A 26,755-nucleotide genomic window follows, 5' to 3' on the forward strand; every position below is an offset into this window, starting at 1 on the left:
TATGTTTCCAACCAGGTTTCATCAATATGATTCTGTAGAACAGAATTTATGAGGCAGGTCTCTCAAAATAGGTGGTGTAGGACTTATTCTCAAGATGTTGACAGGGCAAAGTAGGTAGCCAAGAGTATGAAAATGTTCCTCTTTTAACATTGAAAACTTCCAGACTCCTGTTAAACATTTACTAGCTGACAGATGAACTGACAAAGGCAACACAACTAAATTTAGTTGTTGGCCTGAGTTTCCAAACAGCAGAAACCTAAGATACTCTTCAGTGCTAAGTATGTTACCTTCAGCTAGTGGTTCTGACTGAACAAGAGGTGTGAACAGTCACACTAGTAGCCTCTCAGGATGACCCTGAGAGGAGCTGAATTGGTAGTATCTTTTAGACAATCCATAAATTCCTTGGTTAATGCTAGAAATGATCCATTGAAGGCTTAAGAAAAGAGCCATTGAGGGGAAGCTAGGTGGCGCAGCACATAAAGCAATGGCCCTGGATTCAGGAGGACCTGAGTTCAAATGTGGCCTCAGACACTTGACACTTACTAGCTGTGTGACCCTAGGCAAGTCACTTAACCCTCATTGCCCCCCCCCCCAAAAAAAGGAGCCACCATGTCCTGCAGTATCCTGGAGTTGGACCAATCATGTCAGCCACTATAGGGTAAGTTTGACTAAGAAGGAATGTTCAGGATAGAAATCCATGAGAAGAATAGGCTTCCGTGACAGACCAATGAATAGTTTATCTTCATCATGGGCCAGAAGGCTATAAAGTATGTCATTTATGAGAACTTTCTCAAGTTCCAAACCTGTCACATACATTCGAACCAACCAAGGGAGATTCTAGACCTTCTTCTACATGGAATGAAATATACTGTAGGGTCTTGAATAAGACCAGGGCATTTAAATGGTAAAATACCTAGCCAAGGCCAGTTCTTGAAAGGATCTCCCAGCCAAAGTTGGGAGATAGAAATGGAGAGAATTTTTTTTCCATTTTGTGGATTAGGGTCTGTGGCTAAGGTTACTACCACTCTGTGGTTCTGATGCTTAGCAAGTACACCAATGCAGTGTTGTGAGAGGCATACTCAACAGCACAGTAAAAAACAATAGAGTAGTCAGAGAAGAATCTTGGGAAAACAGGATGAAACCAGGGATTAGACTCTTGTTGGCAAGCCACGACTTTAGATCTCTTCCACTATTGTGTCTGTGCTGCTGGGCTTTGACTCCCTGCTTCATGGCAAGTTTTTGTTTGTTGTTTTTTTTTTCTGATCTAAACAAAAATGTAAAATTTCCTAGAAACGTGGAAGTAGATTGTGGGTGATTATAGTGTGGAGGGAATTCCTTGGGGGCCAATACATGGACATTTGGGGGAGAATTGAAATGTACTTAATACTTTAAAGTACCTTTTACAGCTCTAAAGGCATTTTGTTGAATTTGAGAAGAATGTATCAATCATGCACTGCAGGTAGCATGTTCATAAGTTCAATTCAAAGTATCTCATTTGGCATATTTAGAATAAAGTAAAAGGAATAAAAAGATTCAAAAGCATCTTTTTCACAAAATTAGAAAATATCTTGGAAGCAATAAAATTTTCCTCCCTAATTTTTCTAGGTTTTTAAAGTCTTCTTATCTCCTGTCAGAAGTTCCTAACATTAAAACTATAATCCTTATTATCCAAGAGTTTACAATTAACAATGATAATTAAAATCCATGGAAAAGCCAGAAACTACATTTAACAAATAAATATTTTATTAATGATTGTCACTTGCCAGTGATTCCTCACTTAACAAAGAAATGTAGTTAAAATAGATAAAACAAAACATTGGCCATATTTGACAATGGACACCACCAGGTAGTAAGTCAGAAATCTCTTTTTTGCTAGGAGTTTCAGCCTCAGCACCCCAAAGCCTTTCATCAGAGATGAAATGAAGCAAAGTTAGCTCATTGGATATGAACCCCTTTTCTTTTCCATATACACATCCCGTATCCAATGAAAAGGAACAATTGGCCAGAACTACAGAATTATTAACATCATTGAGTTCTAATTTTTCATTAGACCGGCCCAAACATCAATTAATATTTATAAATGTCCCAGAAAGTTTCCACACCTCTCTGATTCTGCACATACTAAGAGAATTCCCATTCAACAATTTCCTCTGTGCATATCATTGCCTGTGGTTTCTTTACAGACCTCTTTAAGGACCCATTCACCTAGATAAATGAAATCTGTCTTTCCCCATATGGGAAAGAATAACCCCTTTTTATTCCACAGTGCTCTTATCTGATACTAGAGGAGTTATATGGATAGTATAGGTCAGGAAAGAGCAAAGAATAAGGAAGCCCTCCAAAAAGAAAAAAGAAGTCATGGATCAAGGAACAAGAGATCCCAAGACAAAGAGAAGTTAGAGGGATGTGCTGGAAAAAAAAAAACCCTAACTGTTTAGTTAAACCTTCCAGCAGTTGACTTTAAAGTTATGAGTTTACTATTCTTAGAGATAGTTATTTACATTTATCTTTTAAAACATGTTTATCTTAACAGTGAGTTTAATAAGCCCAAATAAATAGTCTCACAGGGTGTCAGATACACACATGGGGGCTTACTTTAACATAACATACATTCTTTTTCACATTTACATAAACACCCGGAATACTTTATATTAATCACTTCCCTTCCCTAGACAGCACACCAATTTGTCCCTTGTTCCCTCCTCAAACAGAGGGACATAATGTGTACTAGGGTATCTCTGTCTGCCATAAGCTATTTTTAGCCAAGTGTTACCACATTTTCCCTCTTCTTTTCAACAGGCCTTTTTGTTTGTATTATTTCAGGTCAGCTGCAAGTTGAGCTTGGTGTTTTTCCAGTACTGTATCATGGCAAATTTCTATTGGCTCCTAGTGGAAGGGCTTTACCTCCACACACTCCTTATGGTTATATTTTCTTCAAACCGACATTTCCTGATATATCTCCTGATTGGATGGGGTAAGAATTTCATAACAATTTGATCCTTTCTCATACCCAATCTCTGCTTAACCCCCTTCAATGATTATACAAGTTAATTTTCATGTCACTTGAGCTACTACTCATTTATGGATGTTCTCCCACACATTCCTTTACCATCTCAGCTCACAATTCACACCTCATCTGACCCAACAAAAGCAGACAGATTTAACCTGATGGTAAAGCGTTTTCCAAGCCCATGAAAGCTTGCTTTTCAGGATCTCAAAGTTGCATCTTTCTGGAGGTTCTTGGAAATTTCTTTTAACATATATTCAGATATCTGTGATAACTATGGACCAAAATGACACCAATAATGGAAACTGACAGATTGTTTAAAATGTGATTTCTCAACAACATTCTCATAAATAATTTTAAACTCTCTCTTTTCTAGTTATTTTCTTCATCCTTGTCAGAGTTAGAGTCAGAGTAGGAGTCAATAAATATTATGCACCTACTGTGTGTCAGGCACTGTGCTAAGTGATAGTGGTACAAAGAAAAGCGTATGGCAGGCTCTGCCCTCAAGAAGCTGAAAATCTAATGGGAGAAGACAACACATCAAAGAAAATGAAAAAGGGAGGTGGAGAGGGGTACCTGAAATGGGACATGGTAAAATCCTGAAGTCAAGATGGAAAATCACATGAGGAGATAGATATGAGTTTCAGGGATGATTTCATCTTGCAGAATGATGAGTTTCTGAAGATCATGAAATCCAGGACATCAGCCAAGCATAAAATGAAGACTTGCCATTCAAACCTTTTATCTAAACTTCTAGTAAAGTGCAAAACCATCTGATTTCACCTCATTCTTTCTGCCTCTGATTACTTTCTTATGGATGTATAAACCGGCTGAGGCCTTGCAGAGTGAAGTCTTAATGAACTAGGAGCCCATCTAACAGAAACCATTAATAAACTGGAATTCAGGAAAGAATGATCTATAAAGAGTAAGACACTGCATTTTTAATGTAAAGTTCCCACAACCAGTGACTGCCAGCGTCCCATCTTTACAAAAGCATTTGAGACAGCAGAAAATGGATCAAAAGGTATTAAAGATGAAGCTGTCACTAATCTAATGACAGAGTCATCACTGCTTAGCCCTTCCATATATCCTAGGTCTGAGACTTCATACAGTCTGTGGAATAGCTCACAGTATAAAACGTTTCCCCAAGGTGTGTGTTTGTGTTGAGGTAGGGGAAGGTGGCAAGAGGAGTCACTGCTATTGTATTATTCTGACCTTTAGCAATAATGCCATTCGAAGAGATGTATTCTTCATCTTCATTTTTGAAGAAGAGACGTACCAACAATACAGTTAAACATAACAATTTCGTCAGACAGAAAGAAAATGTAGGATGAGCCCACCAATTAGGAGATTCTTGTTAGGAAATGGTTTCTTTTGAAAGAATAAGAACATTTCTTTAGGTAACAAGAATTCAGGTAGAGACATAAAGGCAAAGTCACACAGGTAAGCAGACTCTCTCTTATTAAGAGGGCCCATCTCCCTCTTATTCTCCTCCTTCCAAAACACACACACAGCTCAGTGACCACAGTCTAAAAGGCTAACCCCACACCAAGCCCAAACGCCCAGCTCACCCTGCTGCTATCTGCAGCCTTGCAGGCAGGGACGGATGCCCTACTTAAGCCAACTAGCATCAGCTGTTGCCTTCCTGCCCCAGAGGTTGATTGACTCCATTTCTGGTTGTGATAAAAAAAGAAAAAGGAAAAAAAAAAAAGGAAAATCACAACAAAATCAGCTTTTATCTTGAATTTGGTTACTTTGGGGCTTTGTTTTGTTTTGTTTTGTTTCAGAACAGAAGATGCCCTAATTCAGTTTATAGTCTTCCCCAAACTTGTACCTCTTGCATATATAGTCCTCATTAATGATGGTTGATTTTCAGAATGATATCCCTCTGGTTCTACAAGATTTTCTGCCAAGATGTAATTATCTCCACTGAACTCCATTTACCTCTTTAGTACTCTGGTGGGTATTTAATCTTGACAGTGTAGATCAGTGATATCTAACTAAATTAGAAATAGATCCCTTCCTTATTGACTTAGAAAATCACAAATGAACATTACCTATATTGTACTATATATTTTTTATTTTGTTAAACATTTCCCGATTACATTACAATCTGGTTCAGACAGCAATGGAGTTTTGCTGGCTGCTTGCTGTCCCCTGAGACCTGAGTTTGACACCTCTGGTATAGATAATCCTTCCAATGGTAGAGATCATAACTTATCCCTGAAGTCTCATCTGATGATTTTTCTCCATCTCCTCCCACAAATCTTACACCAAAGATGCACCCAACCTACTGGAGGCACTCACCTAGATATTGATAGTCCTTGTGTATCTGGGTAGCACTCAGGCTGTAGCACCCATCTGTCATCCCTTCAGCTTGCTTCCCAACTGAGCCACCCCCTTTTCCAGTCATATATTTCCTGGATGATGTCATTTATGTCACTTCTTGATGGACAATTTATCACTAGTGACCCACAGCAGTCTTCTAACACCCACTCTGCATATGTCTTTTGCCTTTGGTATTACTTTAATAAGGCAGGAATATGGAATGGTACTTTTAAGAAAGATTTTCAGAGTCTCCGTTTAAACTTTGATAACTGAGAAACAAGCTCTTTTTTTCCAATATTCTGGTTAATTGAGGTTTTTATGTAGCACACTCTCTGAACATGCAAAAGTTTGATTTATCATTTACACTCAAAAATTCTAAGACTTCAATAGCGTTCTGAATTCTTCAGGGAGTTATGATAATGAAATGTCTTTCTGCAGGAATTCCTATAATCTTTGTTGTTGTATGGACTGTGACAAGAATCTTCTTAGAAGATATTGGGTAAGCACCATTCCATTCATTTCATCATTAAATTAGACCAATCAATATGCATTGAGCATCTAGCTAATCTATATCTGGCTCTGGAATAGGCACTGAGTAATTTGAAGAAATATAAGGTTCAGTCCCTTCCCTCAGGAAACTTAAAATTTGGGGGGGGGGAATTGGGGAAGGGGACAAGATAGAACTATGTCAAAAATGAAATAACAGGTCTACCTCCAGAGAAACAAATTATAAACGCTTGCTCTCTTTAATATTTTTTTTGCTTTTTTATGATATGTCTAATATAGATATATATTTTGCATGATTTCACATGTATAATTGGTATCATATTGTTTGCCTTCTTAGTGAATGGGAGAAGACTGGAAGGGAGGAACAGAAACTGGAACTCAAATTTTAAAAAGATAAAAATGTTTAAAAAAATAAATTAGTTCTTAAAAAGAAAAGGGAGCTAATAGGCACTTGGACATTACTGATCAGGATATAATCAATGGAGAGCCAGATATAAATGAAGACCATTCTAGGTAAGATACTAGGACTTTAGTCTGGGCTCAACAGTAGGTTAGTTCCATTCCCAAACCATGGCAAGATCCTTTATGAAGCTACTCCTTCCCTGTGAATTCTGTGGGTATACACTTGTCTCCAAAACCCCCATCACAAGAGTTTTACACCCAGAAGAATGAAACTAAATAATATGATTCTTTATAAGTTATTTGCTGCATGGTCTCCAGGTAAAGAGATAATTGTGTTATGTAAAACAGACTAAAATAGGTATTTCAAAAAGGATTGTGAGGAGGGGGCAGCTAGGTGGTGCAGTGGATAGAGCACCGGCCCTGGAGTCAGGAGTACCTGAGTTCAAATCTGGCCTCAGATGCTTAACACTTACTAGCTGTGTGAACCTGGGCAAGTCACTTAACCCCAATTGCCTCACTAAAAAATTTTTTAAAAATTTAAAAAAAAAAGGATTGTGGGGCAAAACCACAATTATAGAAATAAAGTGGTACATATAGTAGTAGCCATTGAAAGTAGCTATTGTTTTGGAGAATACCATAATTGATCCAAGTGTAGCACACTGATGTTTATATGCTTTGCCAGATTAAATTAATACTGACATAATATTCTTTCTCCTCTCTCTTCCTCTCTCCCCCCTCCCCCTCCCCCTCCCTCTCCTTTCCCTCTCTTCTCCCTCTCCCTCCCCCCCCCCTCTCTCTCAACATCACTTTCAATCTCTCATAGCTGCTGGGATACAAATGTCCATAATGTTCCCTGGTGGGTGATACGAATACCAATTTTAATTTCTATCATTGTAAGTAAACTCAGGACTGAAGCACAAACTCTCCATTGATTTAGAACCTTAAGATGATAGCAAACCCATTATTCTTTTATTAAATATAAATTACCCCAATCCCAGAGCTTGCTGAGGATGCCACCTCACCTAAGTTTCACTGTTGCCCAGGCAATCTGAACTCATTCCTTGTAAAAATCTAGTTAGACTTAGTTAAGCGATGGTTTGTCAGAGTGGGTGGTTTAGGGAAGGCCTGAGGAAATTCTTCATCTGTGAGCAAAGAAGAGGATGAAAGAAAGTGTGTTCTCTTAGCACAGGGGAGAAGCCTCCAGGGGAACTAGAGTCAAGTCGAATCAATGTGCTTAATTTTAGGTATTGATTGCATGTCCATTGGTGTGTGTTTCACCTTCAAAAATCAGTTTACCAGCATTGCTACAAATGTCCATCATGCTGAATGATGAACTTCATCTTGTGGCATGACTCCATCTATGGACTGGGAAAATATTGATGATTCCTACTTGTTCAGCCCTTGTTCTTTCCCTTTTCTTGGAATGGCCATTCAAAAAACCTACCACAAAACAGATAGAATCAAAATTTCTGAATTCCCTACAAATCCTTTTCCTCTCCCTCTCCCCTAAATATATTTTGCCTGCCCCCCACCAACTTCCTCTTTCATTATATCTATCGCTACTGCAGTATCCATTTTCTGTCACCACCACCCACCCATTCTACCATCTTCAGAGCCTGGATGGGTAGTTTAAAAAGCAAATCAAGTCTTGAAAATAAAACTCTAATATGTCTATAGAAAGCTTAGGGTTGCATTGAGTATTATGGGATGATCCTAAAAAAATAAAATTGTGTAGGGAGAGGTGAAAATGGAATAAATTATTTCATACAAAAGAGGCATGAATGGAAAAATTGTTACAGTTGGAGGTGGAAGGGGGCAGAGCATCCCTCTGCTCTCAGATTCCTTGCCCTTCCTTCTTGGGTCTGTGTTTGACCTGAGTGTGAATTAAGTGCATTCATCTCCAATTTTGTTTAGTGATCTATGATTGGTGAAAAATAAAGGTGTTTGCTGGAAGTTTCCTAAAAATAAATAAATGAAATAAAATAAAAATTTTTTAAGAATAAAACTGTAGGTCCCTTTCCCCCTTTGCCCATTTACCAGTTTTGAGATATATGCTCTCCCCTTCTCCTTGACACCTCCCACAAACTGCTGCCATGCCCAGCTAGAAGTCAAGGTCAGCAGTTTCCCACTTTTCCCTTACAGAAAAGAGAAGTAAAGTCTGGAGGTATGAGGAGAAGGGATGGAAGATGATATGGTACAATAGTTATATCACACTTCCCTTCACTTTACTAAAGAGCAAACCAATCCCAAGTGGTAGGGGTTCACCTATAAATGGATTTTTTCCTACTGGCCAGCCAAGGTCCTCTTTTGAGAACATTGATCTTTCACCTTTGAAGATTGGTATAATGAAGGCTTTAGAAGAGGGGATTGTGGTAAAATTCTTGAATAAGAAACTTCCCCCAATTTCCACTTTCAGAGACCCTCCCCCCAACACTCACTTTTTAAAAATGTTATTCCCAAGCTTCACTCTATTCAGTACCCAGGAACCTTACAAGGCCCCAGATGCTTAGTCCCTCCTATGCTACCCTACTTCATTTGGCTTGCCTTTCCCAGTGCATCATCCTATGACCTGCAGATCTTTCCTGACATCTTTATACCTCTAAAACTACCTGCCTATGTCCTATCCCCTTATGGCCCTGTTAGGTGAATGACAAACATACTGTATTAATTCATCCCTACCAAAGTCTAAAGGCAACTTTTGCTTTCACTCCCCACAAAACATATTTTACCTTTCAACTGGAATCAGCGGAGAACAATCACCAGATATTGTAGAAGTGTCATGCTCTGTGGCAGGCAAATGAGGAAGATGATTTTGAGAAAGATGGCTTTTCCACATCTTCAGTCTTCCCACCTCAAGAGCTTTGCCCATTCTCCCTATGCTTTGGACCAGTATTTAATGTGTATTTCTTCATCAGATAAGATCATTTCTCTAAAGATGATTCTCTCATCCCTGAAGAAAGAGTTCTTGGAATCTTGTGTGGGTTAAGACCAGAGAAACAAACAAAGGAGGAAGGAAGCCAAACTTATGATTCAGTAGAAACATTTCTTTGGGGTACTGGATATAGAAACTTCACCAACAAACAATATGGTCCACCTTTGGAAAGGATTCTTAGTGTTTGGTCAAGAGACGCAAGGAATCAAAATTACTTACAAATCTTTCTTTTGGGGGCAGGTGAATTTTATCCTTTTTATTAGTATTATAAGAATCTTACTGCAGAAGTTAAGATCTCCAGATGTTGGCGGCAATGATCAGTCACAGTACAAGTGAGTATAAATGCATACATAAATGCATGCATACATACACATGTGTGTGTTTTGAAACAATATGAACAAATGCAAGTATAAATATTCATCTTTGGGGGGCAGCTAGGTGGTGCAGTGGATAGAGCACCAGCCCTGGATTCAGGAGGACCTGAGTTCAAATCCAGCCTCAGACACTTAACACTTACTAGCTGTGTGATCCTGGGCAAGTCACTTAACCCCAATTGCCTCACCAAAAAAAAAGAAAAAGAAAAAGAAAGAAAGAAAATTGATCCCTGGGTGTTCCTTTCACACCAAGCTTCTATGACATAAAAATTGGGACTATCTCACTCGAAGCAAGGATCAAAGCTTATTTCACAAAGTCAGAGACATATTCAGCCTGATCATAATCCTACCAATAGAAAGCATCAATCCCCACATTTTACTGATGAGAAAACTGAGGTTTGAAGTAAGCATTCCTCTACCAGGTCTCAGAAGAAAGGAGTGAGCAAGCAATACCTGATCACAATAACTGGGAACCCACCAGATTTTTACACACATATACATATATACACATACACATTATATACTCATGGTGGAGACTATGTACATGTATGTATATGTAAGTATATCTATATATGTAAATATGCACACATATATACATGATTGTACTCATTGATGATTTACATGTGATCTGAATTGACCCCAGCAACCCCTCATCTACTTTTCAGCACATGGATTAAAAAAGGAAAGTCCAGGGGTCATATATGAAGAAGAGAGAGTAGACAGATCATCTCTATCTGACTTTGAAAAATGAAATATAATTTGTGACAGAAGAACTACTTCCTCAAATATTGAGACAGTCATGTGGTGTAATGGGAGTTATATTCTACTACCAGCTCTGTCACTAATCATCTATGTAACAAGTGATTAATAAGCTCCTTGGACTCCAGCTTTATAAGTAAATCCTCTGATTTGAGTTCAATTAAAATGTTTACCTTTGAGAATCACTAGCAGGAAGGCTGGGGAAAACAGTTCAAAAGCTTGGCAGGTGAGGGGGGAAGTTGGTGCTATAGATAATCCATAAAGGGGATGGAGTTCAATGTTTCTGAGCCCCTCCCATGAGGGAATCAGAAAGGCAAAGTAAGACGTAAGATTTTGAAGTCATTCTAAAGAATTAACACTGGGATTAATATCAAGCAATACCTAATCTCTTTGGATTTATAATACCACATTCAACCCCTCATTTCCAGCCCCTACCCAAATTTCCACCGGAGGTCACCATCTGGAAATTCAAGGGAGTAGAAGTCTCCTGCTTCCATAGTCACTGTTTGGTGTTGATAATGAAAAAGAGATAGCTTCTAATGAGGATGACTCAGAGTAACAAACCATGGGGGTGAAATTGGCTCCAAGGAAGAAAACAGATAAAGTTTTCTTAGAGACTGAACTTGGATTTTTTCCCATTTCCTCAAGCTGGTGTGATGATTTTTTAAAAAATAAGGTGGTGAGATATTTATGGATTTTTTTTCTCTTTGTCTAAATCTTATTTGGAAAGCATAACCCCAAATACTGAAGGCTGTCATAATCTCTAAAATAATGACATATAGCCAGATTTGCAAAGAATTATCCAAAATCATTCCACTGAAGAAATCCTGTTAGGTCTGGAACTTTTGTGCATCTCACCCAGAAGAGACAGCATAATATCATAGAAAGAATAATGCCTTGGAATCGTTCATTGCTGTGTCTGAGTCACAGCTCTGCCACTTGCTGACTGGATAGCCTCAAGCAAGTTGTCCAACCTATCTAAACTCTAGTTTTATCCTCTGTCAAATGCCAATAAAACCTGCCCTGCTTAACTCACATGGAAACTTAGATAGCATTATGTATCTTCCTTTCTTTATCAACGCTTAGCACAATGTGTTTGTTTTCTATATAGTGAATATTTAATACATATTTGTAGGATGGATGGATAAATGCCTAATGAAATAGGAATAGAAAGGAGAAAAGAGATCCATTTCTCCTGAGTCTTGGGCACATGGGCTGATGCTTGTAGATATGACTGCCTGGCTCAGAACAAAGACTATTCTGCTAAAAAGAGAAATATATTTCTCCAAGGATTCTCATAGTCCTCCAATATAAGTAAACGTCACCTTCATGTTGAGAGATAACATAGCAAAGTGAAGAAAAACCTGGCCTTGGAATCAGTAGGGCCTGGTTCCAGGCTCAAATTCTACCTCTAAAACATACCATCTGTCACTTTCACTGCCCTGAGAAACTCTAAGGCAGGGGCAGGTGTCAAGTCGCAAAGCCAGGTACTAATGGATACCAATGACATTATAGACCCATTGCCATCCCATCTTCATATTACAAATGGGGCAACTGAATGAAGAAACTAAGGCAGAAAGAAATAAAGTAATTTTGTCAAGATTATACACCCATTCAGTGGCAAAAGTTGGGCAATATTCCTGGGCTTCTGTGATGTCAGTCCCCAAAGTAAACTCTACTACATAGATTTTTCCTGACAGTTCTGTTGAATTAGGCTAAGAGGTAGCAGACACACAACCTGATTCTCAAAGAACTTAGATTCTACTTAGGAAAACAAAAAAATGTACACAGAACAACTTTAGCAGATCATACTAATTAATATACAAATAAAAAATTCATCACCAAAATGAGTACTTAATGAGTAACTGGGCTTCAGAATAAAATTGCTTACTTTTTTTGAGCAAGGAAAGTCATTATGCTGAAAACTCTGGGTGTGAAAAGAAGAAATCATGCTCTCTTATTTCCAAGAACTAGTAAGAAATATAGTCTGGTAGGGAATATAAGACAATAATTACAATGCAAAGCATAATGTGATCACATGGGCAATAAATGGTAGAAGCATCTTCTGACCTGAAATCCAGCAATTTCTCCCTGTACTATGCCCCTTCCTTTTGGGGGGGGGGGCAGACAGGACAATGAGGGTTAAGTGACTTGCCCAGGGTCACACAGCTAGTAAATGTCAAGTGTCTGAGGCTGGATGTGAACTCAGGTCCTCCTGAATCCAGGGCCCATGTTTTATCCACTGTGCCATCTAGCTGCCCCCCCATGTACTACACCACTTCAATGAGCATTCAGAAGAGGGAGAGATGACATTCACTGGAAGGAATTGGGGAAAGATTTTGTGGAGACTTCTCAATAGAAAAGGTACCCTATTGGTCCTGTATTTTCCAACCTTTCATTATCATCTAAAGTTATTGAAAACCCCAAATGCCCTCTTCCTTGAGTGATGACTTGGGGCAATGAACACTCCCAACCCTGTCTTCATTGACAAAGAGTAGAGTCTTCTAGGACAGCAATCCACTAAGAAAACCCTGCTGTTCATGCTACTACCAGACAGCCTACTAAAGTCTATGATCAGTCAGTGGCTTATTCTCTCAGCCTTGGAGAATGGGGAAAAAAAAAAGACATAGCACACTGGACATTAGACACATTTCACTGTCATTAGTTCAGCTCAATATAGTAGAGCTTAGGGACACAAAAGGTGCACATTTTATGCCCACGTGTGAATCCTGGCTTCTTCCTGGTACTCAGAGAGTGGAAGTAACAGACTGGGGATGCAGAAAAATTGTGATTGCCAAGAGACTGAGCACAATTTACAAAATCACTGAATCTTTTTGTGAAGATGATCCATTACCCTCTGGGGCAAAAAGAATAAGCCACAGTAAATTATACCATCTACTAAAAAGGGCTTGAGTGAATTAAATGTTCCCCTCACTGTAAGTCAGTCAGGATGTGCTGAATGAATTGGACCAATGGAAGTTGAGGGTTCTGTGGGATGTATGGTCCCTTCACCCAAGAAGAATGATCATCCTCTAATATTTAGAGCACTTAAGAGATGCTGTCCCTTAGCATTGGAACAGAATTTCAATTTATTCTACACAAGTGACCCCCTCCCTACACACACACACATACACACACACACATGCACCATGAAAAATCAATTTATTTATTTTAGTTTTACAGTTTGCCACAATGCTGACAGTCTCAGGATAAAAAAATTACTTATGTACACTCAAACTCCTGACCTTCCAACTTTCTCCTTAAAAGCATAGGACATGGTTTTGAATGGGCTATGCTGAGCCTACTTCAATGAGTTAAGCACAGAGGAAAAAAAAGTCACTGTACTCTACCCTACCTTATCCTACCATCAGAGCAGACATGTTTGAAGACATGTTCATGTTCACAGCTGAGGAAGGAATAGTGGATAGGTAAAACCTAAAGATGGAATATGGCAACCATGAAGTGCTAAGTTTAAATTAGTTTACGGTCAGGTTGATCAAGTTAGAAAGACACAAGCCAGTATAGAATTCTCAGGACTGCTAGACATGGCTTTGGGGAAGACATAAATGTTGACATCCTGCTTGCCCTTTTAATAAACTTAAAATTTAAACAAAATTAAATTTTAAACAACTTGAATGTTTGTAACTCTTACACATCTTCAACACTGACCTTTTCTTTTGGTCCATCCTATGAGCTAGAGCAGTAGTTATCTTAGGAGAATGATGCCTTTTATTTTAGAACAAAACTGTGATGCTAATAATAGCAACTCACATTTCTGTGGTATTTAAAATCAGTGGAGTGCTTTCCTCACAATAACTATGTAAAGTAGATAGTGTCCTTATCATTATTTGCATTTTGTACCTAAGGAAATTGAGGCTTAACCGGATTAACTGGTTTGCATAACAATCACACAATTAGTAAATGCGGGACCTGTTGCTAGATTTGGATTCAAATCCCAGTTCTGCCCTGGTAGTCCTTATGTGAAACTAGGCAAGTCACAGTCATTCTGTGAATGCAATTTAACAAAAAAAAACATGAAACTTAGTGGGCACATCTCAGCCCAAGCTTAGTCCCATACTTCCCATCTCGCCCTTCCCCCACAAAACAAAACAAAACCCTGCAATACAAAATAACACAAAATAACACAAAGCAAAAGAAGCGAAAGGGTTTTTTCTTTACTGGCAGAAGTGACTTTTTCATAGGCAAAGACCAGAGAAGGCATTTGTTATACAGGATTTTTTGTTGCCATATAAAATTCCATTAAACTAGATCAATAAAGCCTTTTTTTGTATAGACTGGCTGCCAGGAATAATAATGATGATAGTGATAATGATAGCTCACATTTACATAGTGCTTTAATATTTACAGAGCCTTCAGTGGAATGTGGAAATAGCTTTGGTACAAAGAACCCTAATGGGATTCCGCTTGTATTACACTTCTGCCTTTTATATCAGAAGATCATAGATTTAGAGCTGAAGAGGACCTTATGGGTCATCTAGCCCAACCCCCTCATTTTCTACAGGAAGATCTGAGATCTGGAATTGTTCAGCAGTCAGACTTGACTTTCATCATTCATCTCCACCTCTAGCATTCTTTCCACCACATAGCATTGCTTCTATAGGAAGCTACAATTTATGTGGAGTTCTAGGTGCCATAGCAAAGCATAGGAAATCACCAGGGTAGAGTGGAAAGAATAAGGCTTGGTACCTATGTGACACTGGGCATGTCCTGCAGTCTCCCTGGGCTTCGCTTCCTTCTCATATGGAGTGAAGGAGCTGGACTCAGTGGTTTCACAGGTCCCCTCTAGCTTCTGATCTATGACCCTATGACTGTATAGCCTCTGAAACCCCTTCCACCTCCAGAACTATGAGTATATTACTCATAGTTCATGATGAGTATATTACTCATAGTATAGGTCTCTGAGGTCCCTTCCAACTCTGATTCTATAAACCATAAACATAAAAGAATGGAGAATTATGCTGTTGAAGTCAGTGGTATGGTCCTTTATTAATAAGTCCTTAAACTTAAGTAGCTTCTTTTCTTCTAAGACCTTTAATGCTTTTCCATGAGGTTCTAATATTCACCCACACATAAGCATTGCCAGGGAATGCAATAATATTGGGCAGAGGGTAGGTATTACCATTGTAGAGATGAGATGCAGGAGACCAGAGAGTTCTAAACACCTCACCACCAATCACACAGAAACCAAGTCAATATGAAAACCTCGGTCACTATGTATCCACTGAACTCTGCCACCTCCCTAAAAGCCATAATTTATTCCATTCTGTTTAATCCAAAAAGGCATTTATTATATCCCATTCCTATGCTAAGCACTGGAGATAGAAAGACAAAAATGAAACAGTCTCTGCCCTTAGGAAGCTTACATTCCATAAGGGGAGGGAAAGAAGGAGGAAAGGGTATAAGATGTACCCAGATAAGGTGGCATAGTGAACAGAATGCTGGACTTGGAATCAGGAAGATCTTGAGTTCAAATCTAGCCCCAAACTCTTTTAGCCGTGTAACACTTAGCGAGTCACAAAATCTCTGTTTGCCTCAGTTTCCTCATCCATAAAAATGGATAAAATAATGTCACTCGTGTCCCAGGGATATTGTGAGTATAAAATGAAATATTTACAAATCTTAAAGGACTATTTAAATTCTTGATATTATAAGGAACTCTAATATGTATACAAATAAAAATTAACATGAAGATGGGGCAGTAACTACTACATAGATCATGGCAAAGCTTCTTGTAGGAAGTGGAAACTGATCTGAGCATGGAAAGGAGTTAGAGATTTCAAGGAAAGGAGGTAAGAAAACCTTGTTACCATCCCAGTGAACTGTTTGAGCATGGCTCTCAAGGGAAGACTTGTAGGCCAGTTTGGCTGTGGCATAAGTTTAAGGGCAGGTAAGTGGCACAATGGATAGAGCACTGACCCTGAAGTTGGGAGGATCTGGGTTCAAATCTCAATTCAGACACTTACTAGTTGTGTGGCCCTGCCACTGGACCCAGATGGCTCTGGAAGAGAAAGTGAGACTGGTGACCTTACACAGCCCTTCTTCACTTTAACCCAATTCACTGTTAAGTCATGGCATCACCCAATATCATGGTCTTCTTCAGGAAGAAAAAACAAACAACAACCTGGCATAGAATTTGAGGGGGAATCTTATGGAAATCAGCCTGAAAATGTAGGTTGGAGCCTGATTGTAAATACCAAACAAAGGAGTTTGATTTTTATTCCCAAAGCTCATGGTTTGGGAATATCAAATTTGGAATCTATATTCAGAATGCATTGAAAAGAAAAAAGACCCCCCAAAAAGATATCTACAAAGACATCTAGCTAAATATCTTCTCTTTTCTTCTGATTTAGGAGACTCACCAAGTCAACGCTGCTGCTCATCCCTTTATTTGGAGTTCACTATATTGTTTTTGCTGTATTTCCTATTGGCATTTCCCACAAATATCAAATACTGTTTGAATTATGTATTGGATCATTTCAGGTACTGTTATCCACAGAGCTGCTTCATTTTGTCAAAGTTTTCCATGTTTAACCTCATAACCTCTCATGCCCTTTTCCTATTTGCAGGGCCTGGTTGTTGCAGTTCTGTACTGTTTTTTGAACAGTGAAGTAAGTCATTTGCCTTTCTCTCAGGCTTATGGGTAAAATTTTAGCTTTCTCAGTTAGGTTCCTAAAATGTTTGCTCAATCATGCACCATCTCTAAATGCCCATCAATATTAAAAGGATCTGGCTTTTTTGTTAAGAGCACCACACTGAAAATTGTTTTTACATGTAATTGGTAGAAAATAAAATGTCTGATTAACAAAAAGATGCAAAAAAAAAAAATACCACCCTGGCTTCTACACACAAAGAATGGACTGTGTGGGGAGGGAAGGAGGGAAAATTTCAAAATAGATTCCACTTCTAGTTAGACGTTCCTTACTTTAAAGCCACCATCTTGGTAGTCCATATAACTCCCTTCATCTGAGTCTTGGTCATCTTCTTCAAAGCCACATTCATGAAACCCACATTTTCCTCTTCCTCCACCTCGACTCCCAAAAATTGCATCCTCCGCCCCTTAAGTCACTGTAAAAATGCTGTTACCAAAATAGTCTCCCCTACTACTTTCAGCAGAGTCCAAAATGCCAGGTTGTCAGTCCCATGACAACAACAGGAAATTTCAAGCTGAAAATGAATTAGAGCCTGTGTGCTTTTTAATAAGCATCTATCCTCAGTTCACTGCAGCTGCTGTCACCTTGCTCTATCCTTTAATCAGATGAAAGAGTGGAAATCAGCCTGTAGCTGTTTAACATGCAAGAGGGAACACAAAGAAGCAAGAGTTCAGTATTCTTAACAAGCAAAGGTGTTAGAGATGGTGGGATTCAATGTGGACGCCCTATTTATCTCCAGCATATACACACCGGCTATACCTGGACCCAAGTTCGTGAAGTGCCAATGATTACCCACCCATTGCACTTCTAGCCTTTGCTTTGACCACTTTACTGCCCCATCTAAAAATTTTCTCTGGCTCTTCATTTCTTTCCACTGGCATACCCTATCAGCATCACTAGCCATTTCTCATTGTATCTCTGATGAAGGTTCAGTGTGTTTTCTATCAGCCTCTCTGACAACATAATTTGCATTTGAACCTAAGTCCTCTTACCCTAAAATCAATACTTTTTTCAATAACATGATGTGGTTGAAAAAGGCAGAGTCAGAGAACCCAGATTCAAATTCTTCTACCTATGGGGCAGCTAGGTGATGTAATGGATAAAGAGCTGGGTCTGGAGTCAGAGAGACCTGAATTCAAATTTGGCACCAGACACTTACTAGCTGTGTGACTCAGGGCAAGTCATTTAACCTCTGTTTGCCTCAGTTTCCTCATCTGCAAAATGAGGATAATAGCCCCTGCTCTACAGGGTTACTGTGAGGTTAAAATGAAAAGATAATTGTAAAGCACAGAGTCTGGCACATAGGAAGCTCTCTTGTAAATATAAACTATGATGGTGTTAGTGTAACTTTGGACAAATCACAATACCCTCATCTCTAAAATGAGAGGACTGGACTTTGGGGGTCCCTTCCAATGAAATGGGCCTAATTAAGGACCTTATATGCAAAAAACAATCCCTCAGTTCCACTTTGGCTTAATACACACTATTATTAATTTGTGTATTATTATTAATAATAATTTTTAATTCAAACTATTAATAATTAACTCAATTCACACTACTCCAACTATCATTCCTGATCTAGGGAATTTGGCCTGATCTACCTGAAAATACAAATGATAAACATAAGGTTTGCTTTCTAAGATATTGACTTAAAGATTTTAAACATCTCATCTAATCATCCTTTGTATAAATGCCCTATAACCTAGTACATTCTTGTTGTTGTTGTTGTTCAGTCATTTCAGTTGTGTCTGACCCTTCATGAACCCATTTGGGTTTTCTTTGCAAAGATACTGGAGTGGTTTGCCATTCCCTTCTCCAGCTCATTTTACAGATGAGGAAACTGAGGCAAACAGGTTTAAGCGACATGCCTGAGTTTACATAGCTTGTGAGTATCTGAGGCTAAACTTGAACTCATCAAGAAGAGTCTTCCTGACTCTAGATGAGGACTCTATCCACTGTGCCACCCAGTACATTCTATCAGCACCCTAAATTCTAGGGACTAGAAGCTTCAGGTCTCAAATAATTGTGGCACTCTCTTGCCAGAGAAGAGTCTTTGCCCATTCCCTTCTATTTGGATTTTCTTTTCCATCACTTTATTCACATGGTTCAGAATCTAAGAGTTGAAAGGGACCTCAGAGGTCACCCAGAACAAATTATCTGAACAAGAATCTTCTCCACAACACACCAAGAGTAGTCATAGCCTCTGAATACCTCTTCTGAGGGAAACCTTCCTAGAGCAACCTTTTGCATAGCCTGGTATTGTTAGCAGATTTTTCTTTCTGTCTAGCCAAAATCTGCCTCTCTGGAACTTCTATCCATTGTTCTAGTCTAGTGTTAATAATAATAATAATAATAAAGTCTAATCCAGCAGTGTGATAATAAATATTTAACAACCAGCTCTCCTAAAAATGATACAACCACATACAATGTACTCAAGTTTAATCTGCATTACTAAAATTTGCCTATTACTTTCTTAAGTCTACATGATCAACAAAACAATAGATCAAGCACTAAGGTGTAATGCTTGCTGATATCCAAAATATAAGTGCTCACACTGAAAATTTAATAATCAGCCTGTTTTGACCTAGCTCCAGCACACCCCAGGGCTCTAATCTCTCTTCCATATGCAGGAAACTAAGTGGCATAGTGGGGGAGCTAGATGGTGCAATGGATAAAGTGCCAGGCCTAGAGTCAGGAGGACTTAAGTTCAAATCTGGCCTGAGACATTTATTAGCTGTGTGACCTTGGGCAAGTCACTTAATCCTGTTTGTCTCAGTTTCTCATTTGTAAAATGAGCTGGAGAAGGAAATGACAAAGCACTCCAGTATCTCTGCCAAGAAAACCTCACATGGGGTCACAGAGAGTCAGACAGTTGTTTCATGACTGAAACAACTCAAAATAAGAACAGATGGCATAGTAGATAGAGTGCTGGGCTTAGAAGACCTGAGTTTAAATAAACTTCAGACATTTACTACTAACTGTGTAAAACTAGACAAAAATCACTTAGCCTCTATTTGCCTTAGTTTGTTCAACTATAAAATGGAGATAGTAACAGCACCTAACTCTCCAGGTTGTTGTGAGGTTCAGTTAAGATTATATTTGGGGGCAGCTTGGTCTTGCAGTGGATAAAGTACTAACCCTGGATTCAGGAGAACCTGAGTTCAAATCCAGTCTCAGACATTTAACACTTACTAGCTGTGTGACCCTGGGCAAGTCACATAACCCTCATTGCCTGACAAAAAACAAACAAAAAAACAACAACAACAACAACCAAAAAAAAAAAAAGAGAGAGAGATCATATTTGAAAAGCACTTAGCACAGTATCTACCACATGAGGAGCTGCTGTACAAAGACTTATTCTCTTCCTTTCCCCTCTTCCATGACAGCCCTTAACAAGCTTTCAAGACAGCTATTATGTCTCACCCTTGAATCTTCACTCATTTACTTCTACCAGGCTTCTTCTGACCTGATTGTGGACCATGGGACTACACTGAGTCTTTGCCCCATGGAACTAAACCAAGGAACATAGTCTTTTTTTTTTTAATGGTTACCTTGGGCTCCCATTTTTCAGGGGCATATATGCAACAGATAAGAAGTTTTATTTATAGGAGAAGCCACCTAGTCCATTTATTTTCCAGATAAGGAAATTGTGGCCCAGGGAGGTTAAATCATTTGCCCAAGGTAACACACAACAGAAATAGGATTTCAAGCCAGGTTCTCTAATTCTAGTCAGGGCTCTTTCCCCCATACTCATTCTTTCCTTTATCAATCCATCAACAAGCACTTATAGCCCCTATTATGTCCCAGGGACTGTGGTATGTGCAGAAGACATGAAGACAAAAATAAATGAGGCAGTCTCTGCCCTCAAGCAACTTACATTCTGGAGGGAGAGACAACACATATCTGTATAAACCTATACAGAATAAACACAAGGTCATTTTTGACTTGTCCATCCCTTTTCTACTCTTTCCCTATAGGTGCAATGTGAACTAAAGAGAAAATGGCGGAGCTTGTGCCTGAACCAGTCCATGAGCCGGGATTACAGGCTCCACAGCTCTTCAATGTCTCGCAATGGCTCTGAAAGCATCTTACATTTCCATCGGAATTCCCGGGCCCACTCCTTCCTGCAAACCGAAACCACAGTGATATGAGCAACAACATTCCCCAACCCATGTTTGCTAAAAAAGCTCCATGGAAGACCGTATGATATCCCATGCAGCCAAATGTGGCATATTTCTCAGCTATGCTGTGTGTGCTCTTGCTTCCCCTCCCAGTCTCTGTGTCTGGAATGGCCTCGTTCTGTAAGCCATTGGTAGCTCAGCTCTGTTGATGCAGAACTTTAATTTCGCTCCACTCACATTGCACTCTCATGTGATGTTTCTCATGTATCTGGATCTGAAAGCTAATTATAGCTAAACTGCAGTATTTAAGTTTTTGGTGGTTGTTGTGTTTTGTTTTTGTAAGAGCTTCAGACCTAGAATGTATGAGCATTTAGGATCTTTGATAATGTGTCCATTATCAAGGGAGAAAGAGAAGGAAGGGAGATGATTCCTCAGATACCCGGCTCAAAGTTCATCAACTACAGCCAAGAGGGGTCCAGGAGCTAGATCCTGCCCTGTGAAGCACAGCTCATGGAGACCTCCAACTGATCCCACTGAGGACTTCATCAAGCTCCCAGTTCAAGCCTTTTGGTTAAGCATGGAGACAAGGCACCCTTCATCTTCTGTGAGAAATCCTGGTTGGATTCAGACCTACCTCAGTGAAATCTGTGCCCTACAAGAGGACATTGCTCTCTGGCATACAAGGCAGCCATGACAGCTGATTCATGGTGTCTGGCTTTTAGAAGCCATATGATGATACACCCCCAAATGAATCCTCAAGAAGACAAAATCATCGAGTAGCTCAAACTTCACTCTCAGCCCCCAATCTGAACTCATAGTGAGCCTTCACTTCCACCTTGCCTGCTTACCACTCACTCTGAGCCCTGGCTCTGGATGTCCCCATTGTGGAATCTCTGCAGACTTTTTTTTCCTCCCAATCAGTGCCCAGTATCCCAGAGTTCTCTCTCCCCTCTCTCCAACAAAATTAACTTATACTTTGACTCATTCCCAAATAGTTTTTCTCTCAGCTAGAAAAAATAATCTAATCAACTAATTCTTACTAAGGTATTAATGACTAAAAAGTGTTTAAAGCACTACCCATCTTGTGAGTATTTTTGTTTTAAACAGGAGTTTCTAACTCCTCCCCTCCCATTAAATTTTTAAGGGTGGAATTTTGGGCAGTGCAAGATATTTAGATAGATAGATAAGATATTTAGGGTCTAGGGGAGTGAAAGTCTCTATCATATCACATACCACATAAGCATCTTCATACTCTACCCATGTGAAAAGTCAACCCCAGCCTAAATACTCAACCTAAATGTGAAGATATAGCCCCCATCCTAATAGCCAGAGTAAAAATGAAGACAATATCAAGAAAGCAAAGAAGGAAACTAAAAAGGTGCTAATGGGGTTAGGGGAGACACTTTGAACCCCTCTGTCACATTTCAAAATTGCTTTTAAGTGGAGAATTATTAGAACAATGCACAAAAGAGGAAATTGTCTATAGTTTCACTTTATAAATACAGTACCTGCAATTAGCAGTCAGAACTTCTTAAGTTTGATTGTATACTGAGGAATCAGGGATTTCTGACCTGAAAGAAATATAAGAAGGCAGCTCCAATGGGAAGGGAAGAAACTGTAAAGGGCACCCTTGTTTATGCTATGTGGGTGGCATACCTGTCTTTGAAGGCCAGATCACAAACAATGAAATCTGACAAGTCTTGCCTAAGGTTCTGTGGTGACCTTAGAGTTCTTCGTTTGTTTTTAGAAGGGAAAATAAAATGCTTTTTAGAGAGATGAGAGCAGGGGTTCCCAACCTGTCAAGACTCCTGGGGAGGTCCATAGATTGATTTCAAGGGGTCTATTGAACTTGGATTGTGAAAAAAAAAATCTATCTTTGTTTTCATTAACCTCTAACTGGAAGTTAGCATTTCCTTCAATTCTTTAAAAAAAAACATTATTCTGTGAAGGGATCAAAAAGTTTAGCACATTGCCCAAGGGGTCCATAGCACACAGAATGGTTAAAACAAAACAAAACAAAAAACCTCCTGGGTTAGAAAGTTTACAGTAAAAGAAACAATGACAGAGTGATGAGCAAGTCACTTAATAAAGATGGGATGATGCAGGGCAGATAAACAAGCCAATTCCTGTCCTTCCAAAGGCATTTGGAATCTCACCACTGCTATGACCACCATCATCACCACGCACTTGATTTTGCTAGGTGCCCGGAATTCTGCCAGCCCTCCCACCCTTCAGAAAGCACTCATCCCAAAGTTCCTAGCCACATGTAAGCAAAACCCTTAAATCATAGTTTGAAAACCATGAAATTGCATAAAGACTCTCTCACACTGTGTTCAGAAGGTAGTTATGTGGCAAAGGATTTAAGGGAGATGAGCCCTATTTTTATAATATAAAGCAGGACCACAGTCCTATAAAAATGGAATGACAGGGCAGCTAGGTGGCGCAGTGGATAAAGCACCGGCCCTGGATTCAGGAGTACCTGAGTTCAAATCCGGCCTCAGACACTTAACACTTACTAGCTGTGTGACCCTGGGTAAGTCACTTAACCCCAATTGCCTTACCGAAAAAAAAAAAAACAAAAAAACCAAAATGGAATGACAGACAGACAGCTGAGGTGTGCAGTGAGGGAGTGATGGGCTAAAACTGATGAGGACAATGGAGTAGACTTAGGGGTGGGGTGGTACGAGAGTGGTAGGAGTCCCATCCTATCCTTCATGTGGTGGTTTCTCACATTTTCTGAGAGATGCTTCCATTGCCAGTACTGGGCAGTTGGAGACCATAGAGATCTCAGCTCTTCCTTACAAGTTACTGTCATTTCATAAAATCTACATTTCTGATAAACTGGGATTTAGGTAAAAATGGGATTTTATTATAACACAGTGATAGCGTCTTCAAAATAGAAATCAAAGCCATTGAGATGAACTGGCAAACCCTTGACTCCTATGGGATTTTTTATTTAATAGAATTAGTTGGGGGCAGCTAGATGGCGCAGTGGATAGAGCACTGGCCCTGAATTCAGGAGGACCTGAGTTCAAAACCAGCCTCAGACACCTAACACTTACTAGCTGTGTGACCCTGGGCAAGTCACTTAACCCCAATTGCCCCACAAAAACCAAACAAACAAACAAAAAAAAAAGAATTAGTTGTAACCAGCTCAGGAAAACAATGCTACTCTGGGACAACCATTAGGCCTTGGGACTAGCCTCATGTTATACAACTGGATGTTTTATGGATATGAGTTACTTTATTATAATTAGATTCTGCTTTTTTGCTTTACCTGAATAGACTGGAGAATAGTTGGATCAAAAGTTCTTGGGAGGGGCAGCTAGGTGGTGCAGTGGATAGAGCACTGGCCCTGGATTCAGGAGGACCTGAGTTCAAATCCAGCCTCAGACACTTGACACTTGCTAGCTGTGTGACCCTGGGCAGGTCACTTAACCCCAATTGCCTCACCAAAAAAAAAAAAAAAGTTCTTGGGTGGGGGAAGGGGGGGATGAGTATGAGGCTGTGCTATCTAGAAGATTGTCTTCCTTCCCTTGTTTTTCTCTGGTGTTTAGCATGGCAGGTACAAAGGCAAGAATTGACCAACCCATCAAAATTAGCTTCATAGTTTGAGGACCCTGCAAGAGAAAAAGGTGTAATGATATTCTTTCCTCCTTGCCCCAGGGGGGAATAGATGAATAAGATAAAATAAGTAGAAAGGATATCAGAGTACAAACAATTCAATCCTTTCATTTTATAGATAAGGAGGTTGAGGTCCAGAGAGGTTAAATTGCTTGTTAAGGTTCAAGAGTAGGATTTGAATCCAGGCCATCTGACTACAGAGCAACTGCTCTTTGAAGACTACAAAAAACTGCTTTTATCATCAGAGAAGCTAGATATATGACCCTAAGCCAATCATTTCTCTTTTCTAGGCCTCAATTTCCTCATTTGTAAAGTGAGGTAAGATCTTTGATAAATCTGAAAGGCTTCCTTTTAGTTGATTAAAAGTCCTGTCATATTTCAGAAGTATATACGGGAACTTAAATAGAGAAAGAGCTATCCTGAAAAACTCTGTTCAGTTAAATATTTGCCAAGGCAAATAGGCAGCCTTCTTCTGCTTTTATCTTGTTCAGTAAAGGGAGATTATAAAATGAGTACAGTATTTACTGAAAGGATCATTTACTTAGAGAAGCAGTAAATGCTCAAATACTCAATGCTTTTTTTTAAAAATCTGGAATATATATTTGGCAATTGTTAACAAAGTCCATCATATGTCATAAATATTTCCCAAGCTCAATGAACAGTCAGTACTTTCAATATGACCATTTCATATATGTAAGTTGAATGAGAATGCCACCCTAAGTGTACAGAGAATGGATCCTCCAAAACAGGACACTTATGAGATTCTAAATGAAGCTTTGTTGTTGTTCAGTCAGTTTAGTCATGTCCAACTCTTTGTAACTCCATATGGGATTTTCTCAACAGAGATACTTGAGTGGTTTGCTATTTCCTTCTGCAGCTCATTTTATAGATGAGAAAACTGAAGCTAACAGGGTTTTAAGTGACTTTTCCAGGGTCACTCAGCTAGTAAGTGAGGCCAGATTTGAACTCAGGAAGACTCATCTTCCTGACTCCAGGCCTGGCACTCTATGCATTGCATCACCTAGCTGCCTTTCTAAATGAAGCTACTGACAGGTGAAAGTATAGAAAAGTGCAGGACATCATCAGAGATCATAAGGTGATCTACTACTAATAACCTCCTGAAAAGCACCTAATGAGAAAGGAGAAGGCAAGGCTTCTACGCCACCAATATGATCACCTTGGGTCACTCTACAAAGGCAAAAACACATTCTAATAAATTCCAGGGATCTCCAGATTGTTTTGTTGCAGTATAAAAATGGAATCCACTGCTAGTATCACATTTCTAGACAACAGAAATCAGAAATAAAGCAAGAGTCCCAGACTTTCTATAATGAATAAATAAGTACACCAGTTATTTATGTACATGTCTTATTAATCTTACTAGATTGCAAGCTCTATGAGGGCAGGCATTGTTTTTCGTATCTCTCCCCACCCCCAAGCACCTTGCACATAGTACAGTGTTCAGTAAATATGCACTGAATAGATGAAAATCAGTGCTCTAAATCCAGTAATGGGAATAAAAAAGGAAAGCGCATCCTTATAAAGGCTTCCTTTCCCTATTCTCCACCCTACCTACCCCCAACAGAAAACCACATCTACTCTATATAATTTTTATCTTTTCCTTTTCCTAGCTTGTTCATTTTTGTGTGGGTGGCTTGGAAATTTAAGTACAATCTGATTAGATGGCTAAGATGTAAAGTCAGAAAATGGTCAAAGAAACCGAAAAGTGATTAATATTTATACCAGGACCAAAGATATGTAAAAAGAACTCATCTGTAGTTTGGTTCATTTCTACTCACCCTGCCTACAATGTGAACAAGTCAATTGCATGGCCAGGGAAAAGAGAATAAACTTGTATAACATCATGTGTTGTATAAAACTTATTGTAACTAAATCAATAAAGCATTATTTATGTGGGCCATCCCAAGTTGTGGAAACAGCTTTGTTATATAGAACCATTCTTTGTAGTGGTATTTGATATACTGAGATTTTCACCTTTATTACATTTCCAGTGTGAAAGATTACAAAAC

At 39.2% G+C, this 26,755-nt stretch overlaps 1 protein-coding gene across 2 annotated transcripts in view; it reads left to right on the forward strand.

Annotated features, from left to right (window-relative positions):
- VIPR2 (vasoactive intestinal peptide receptor 2) overlaps positions 1-25,613 on the forward strand; it is a 144,966-nt gene extending 119,353 nt beyond the window's left edge. For both annotated transcript variants that reach the window (XM_043969076.1, XM_043969075.1), the window contains 7 exons: positions 2,824-2,974; positions 5,774-5,834; positions 7,068-7,137; positions 9,417-9,508; positions 16,681-16,810; positions 16,897-16,938; positions 20,958-25,613. In XM_043969076.1, coding sequence (XP_043825011.1) covers positions 2,824-2,974; positions 5,774-5,834; positions 7,068-7,137; positions 9,417-9,508; positions 16,681-16,810; positions 16,897-16,938; positions 20,958-21,131 — 720 coding nt within the window. In that variant the 3' untranslated portion in view covers positions 21,132-25,613. The remainder of the gene's footprint in view (positions 1-2,823; positions 2,975-5,773; positions 5,835-7,067; positions 7,138-9,416; positions 9,509-16,680; positions 16,811-16,896; positions 16,939-20,957) is intronic.
- The last annotated feature ends 1,142 nt before the right edge of the window (positions 25,614-26,755 follow it).

The sequence above is a fragment of the Dromiciops gliroides genome, chromosome 5, assembly GCF_019393635.1.
Source record: "Dromiciops gliroides isolate mDroGli1 chromosome 5, mDroGli1.pri, whole genome shotgun sequence".
Taxonomy (NCBI): domain Eukaryota; kingdom Metazoa; phylum Chordata; class Mammalia; order Microbiotheria; family Microbiotheriidae; genus Dromiciops; species Dromiciops gliroides.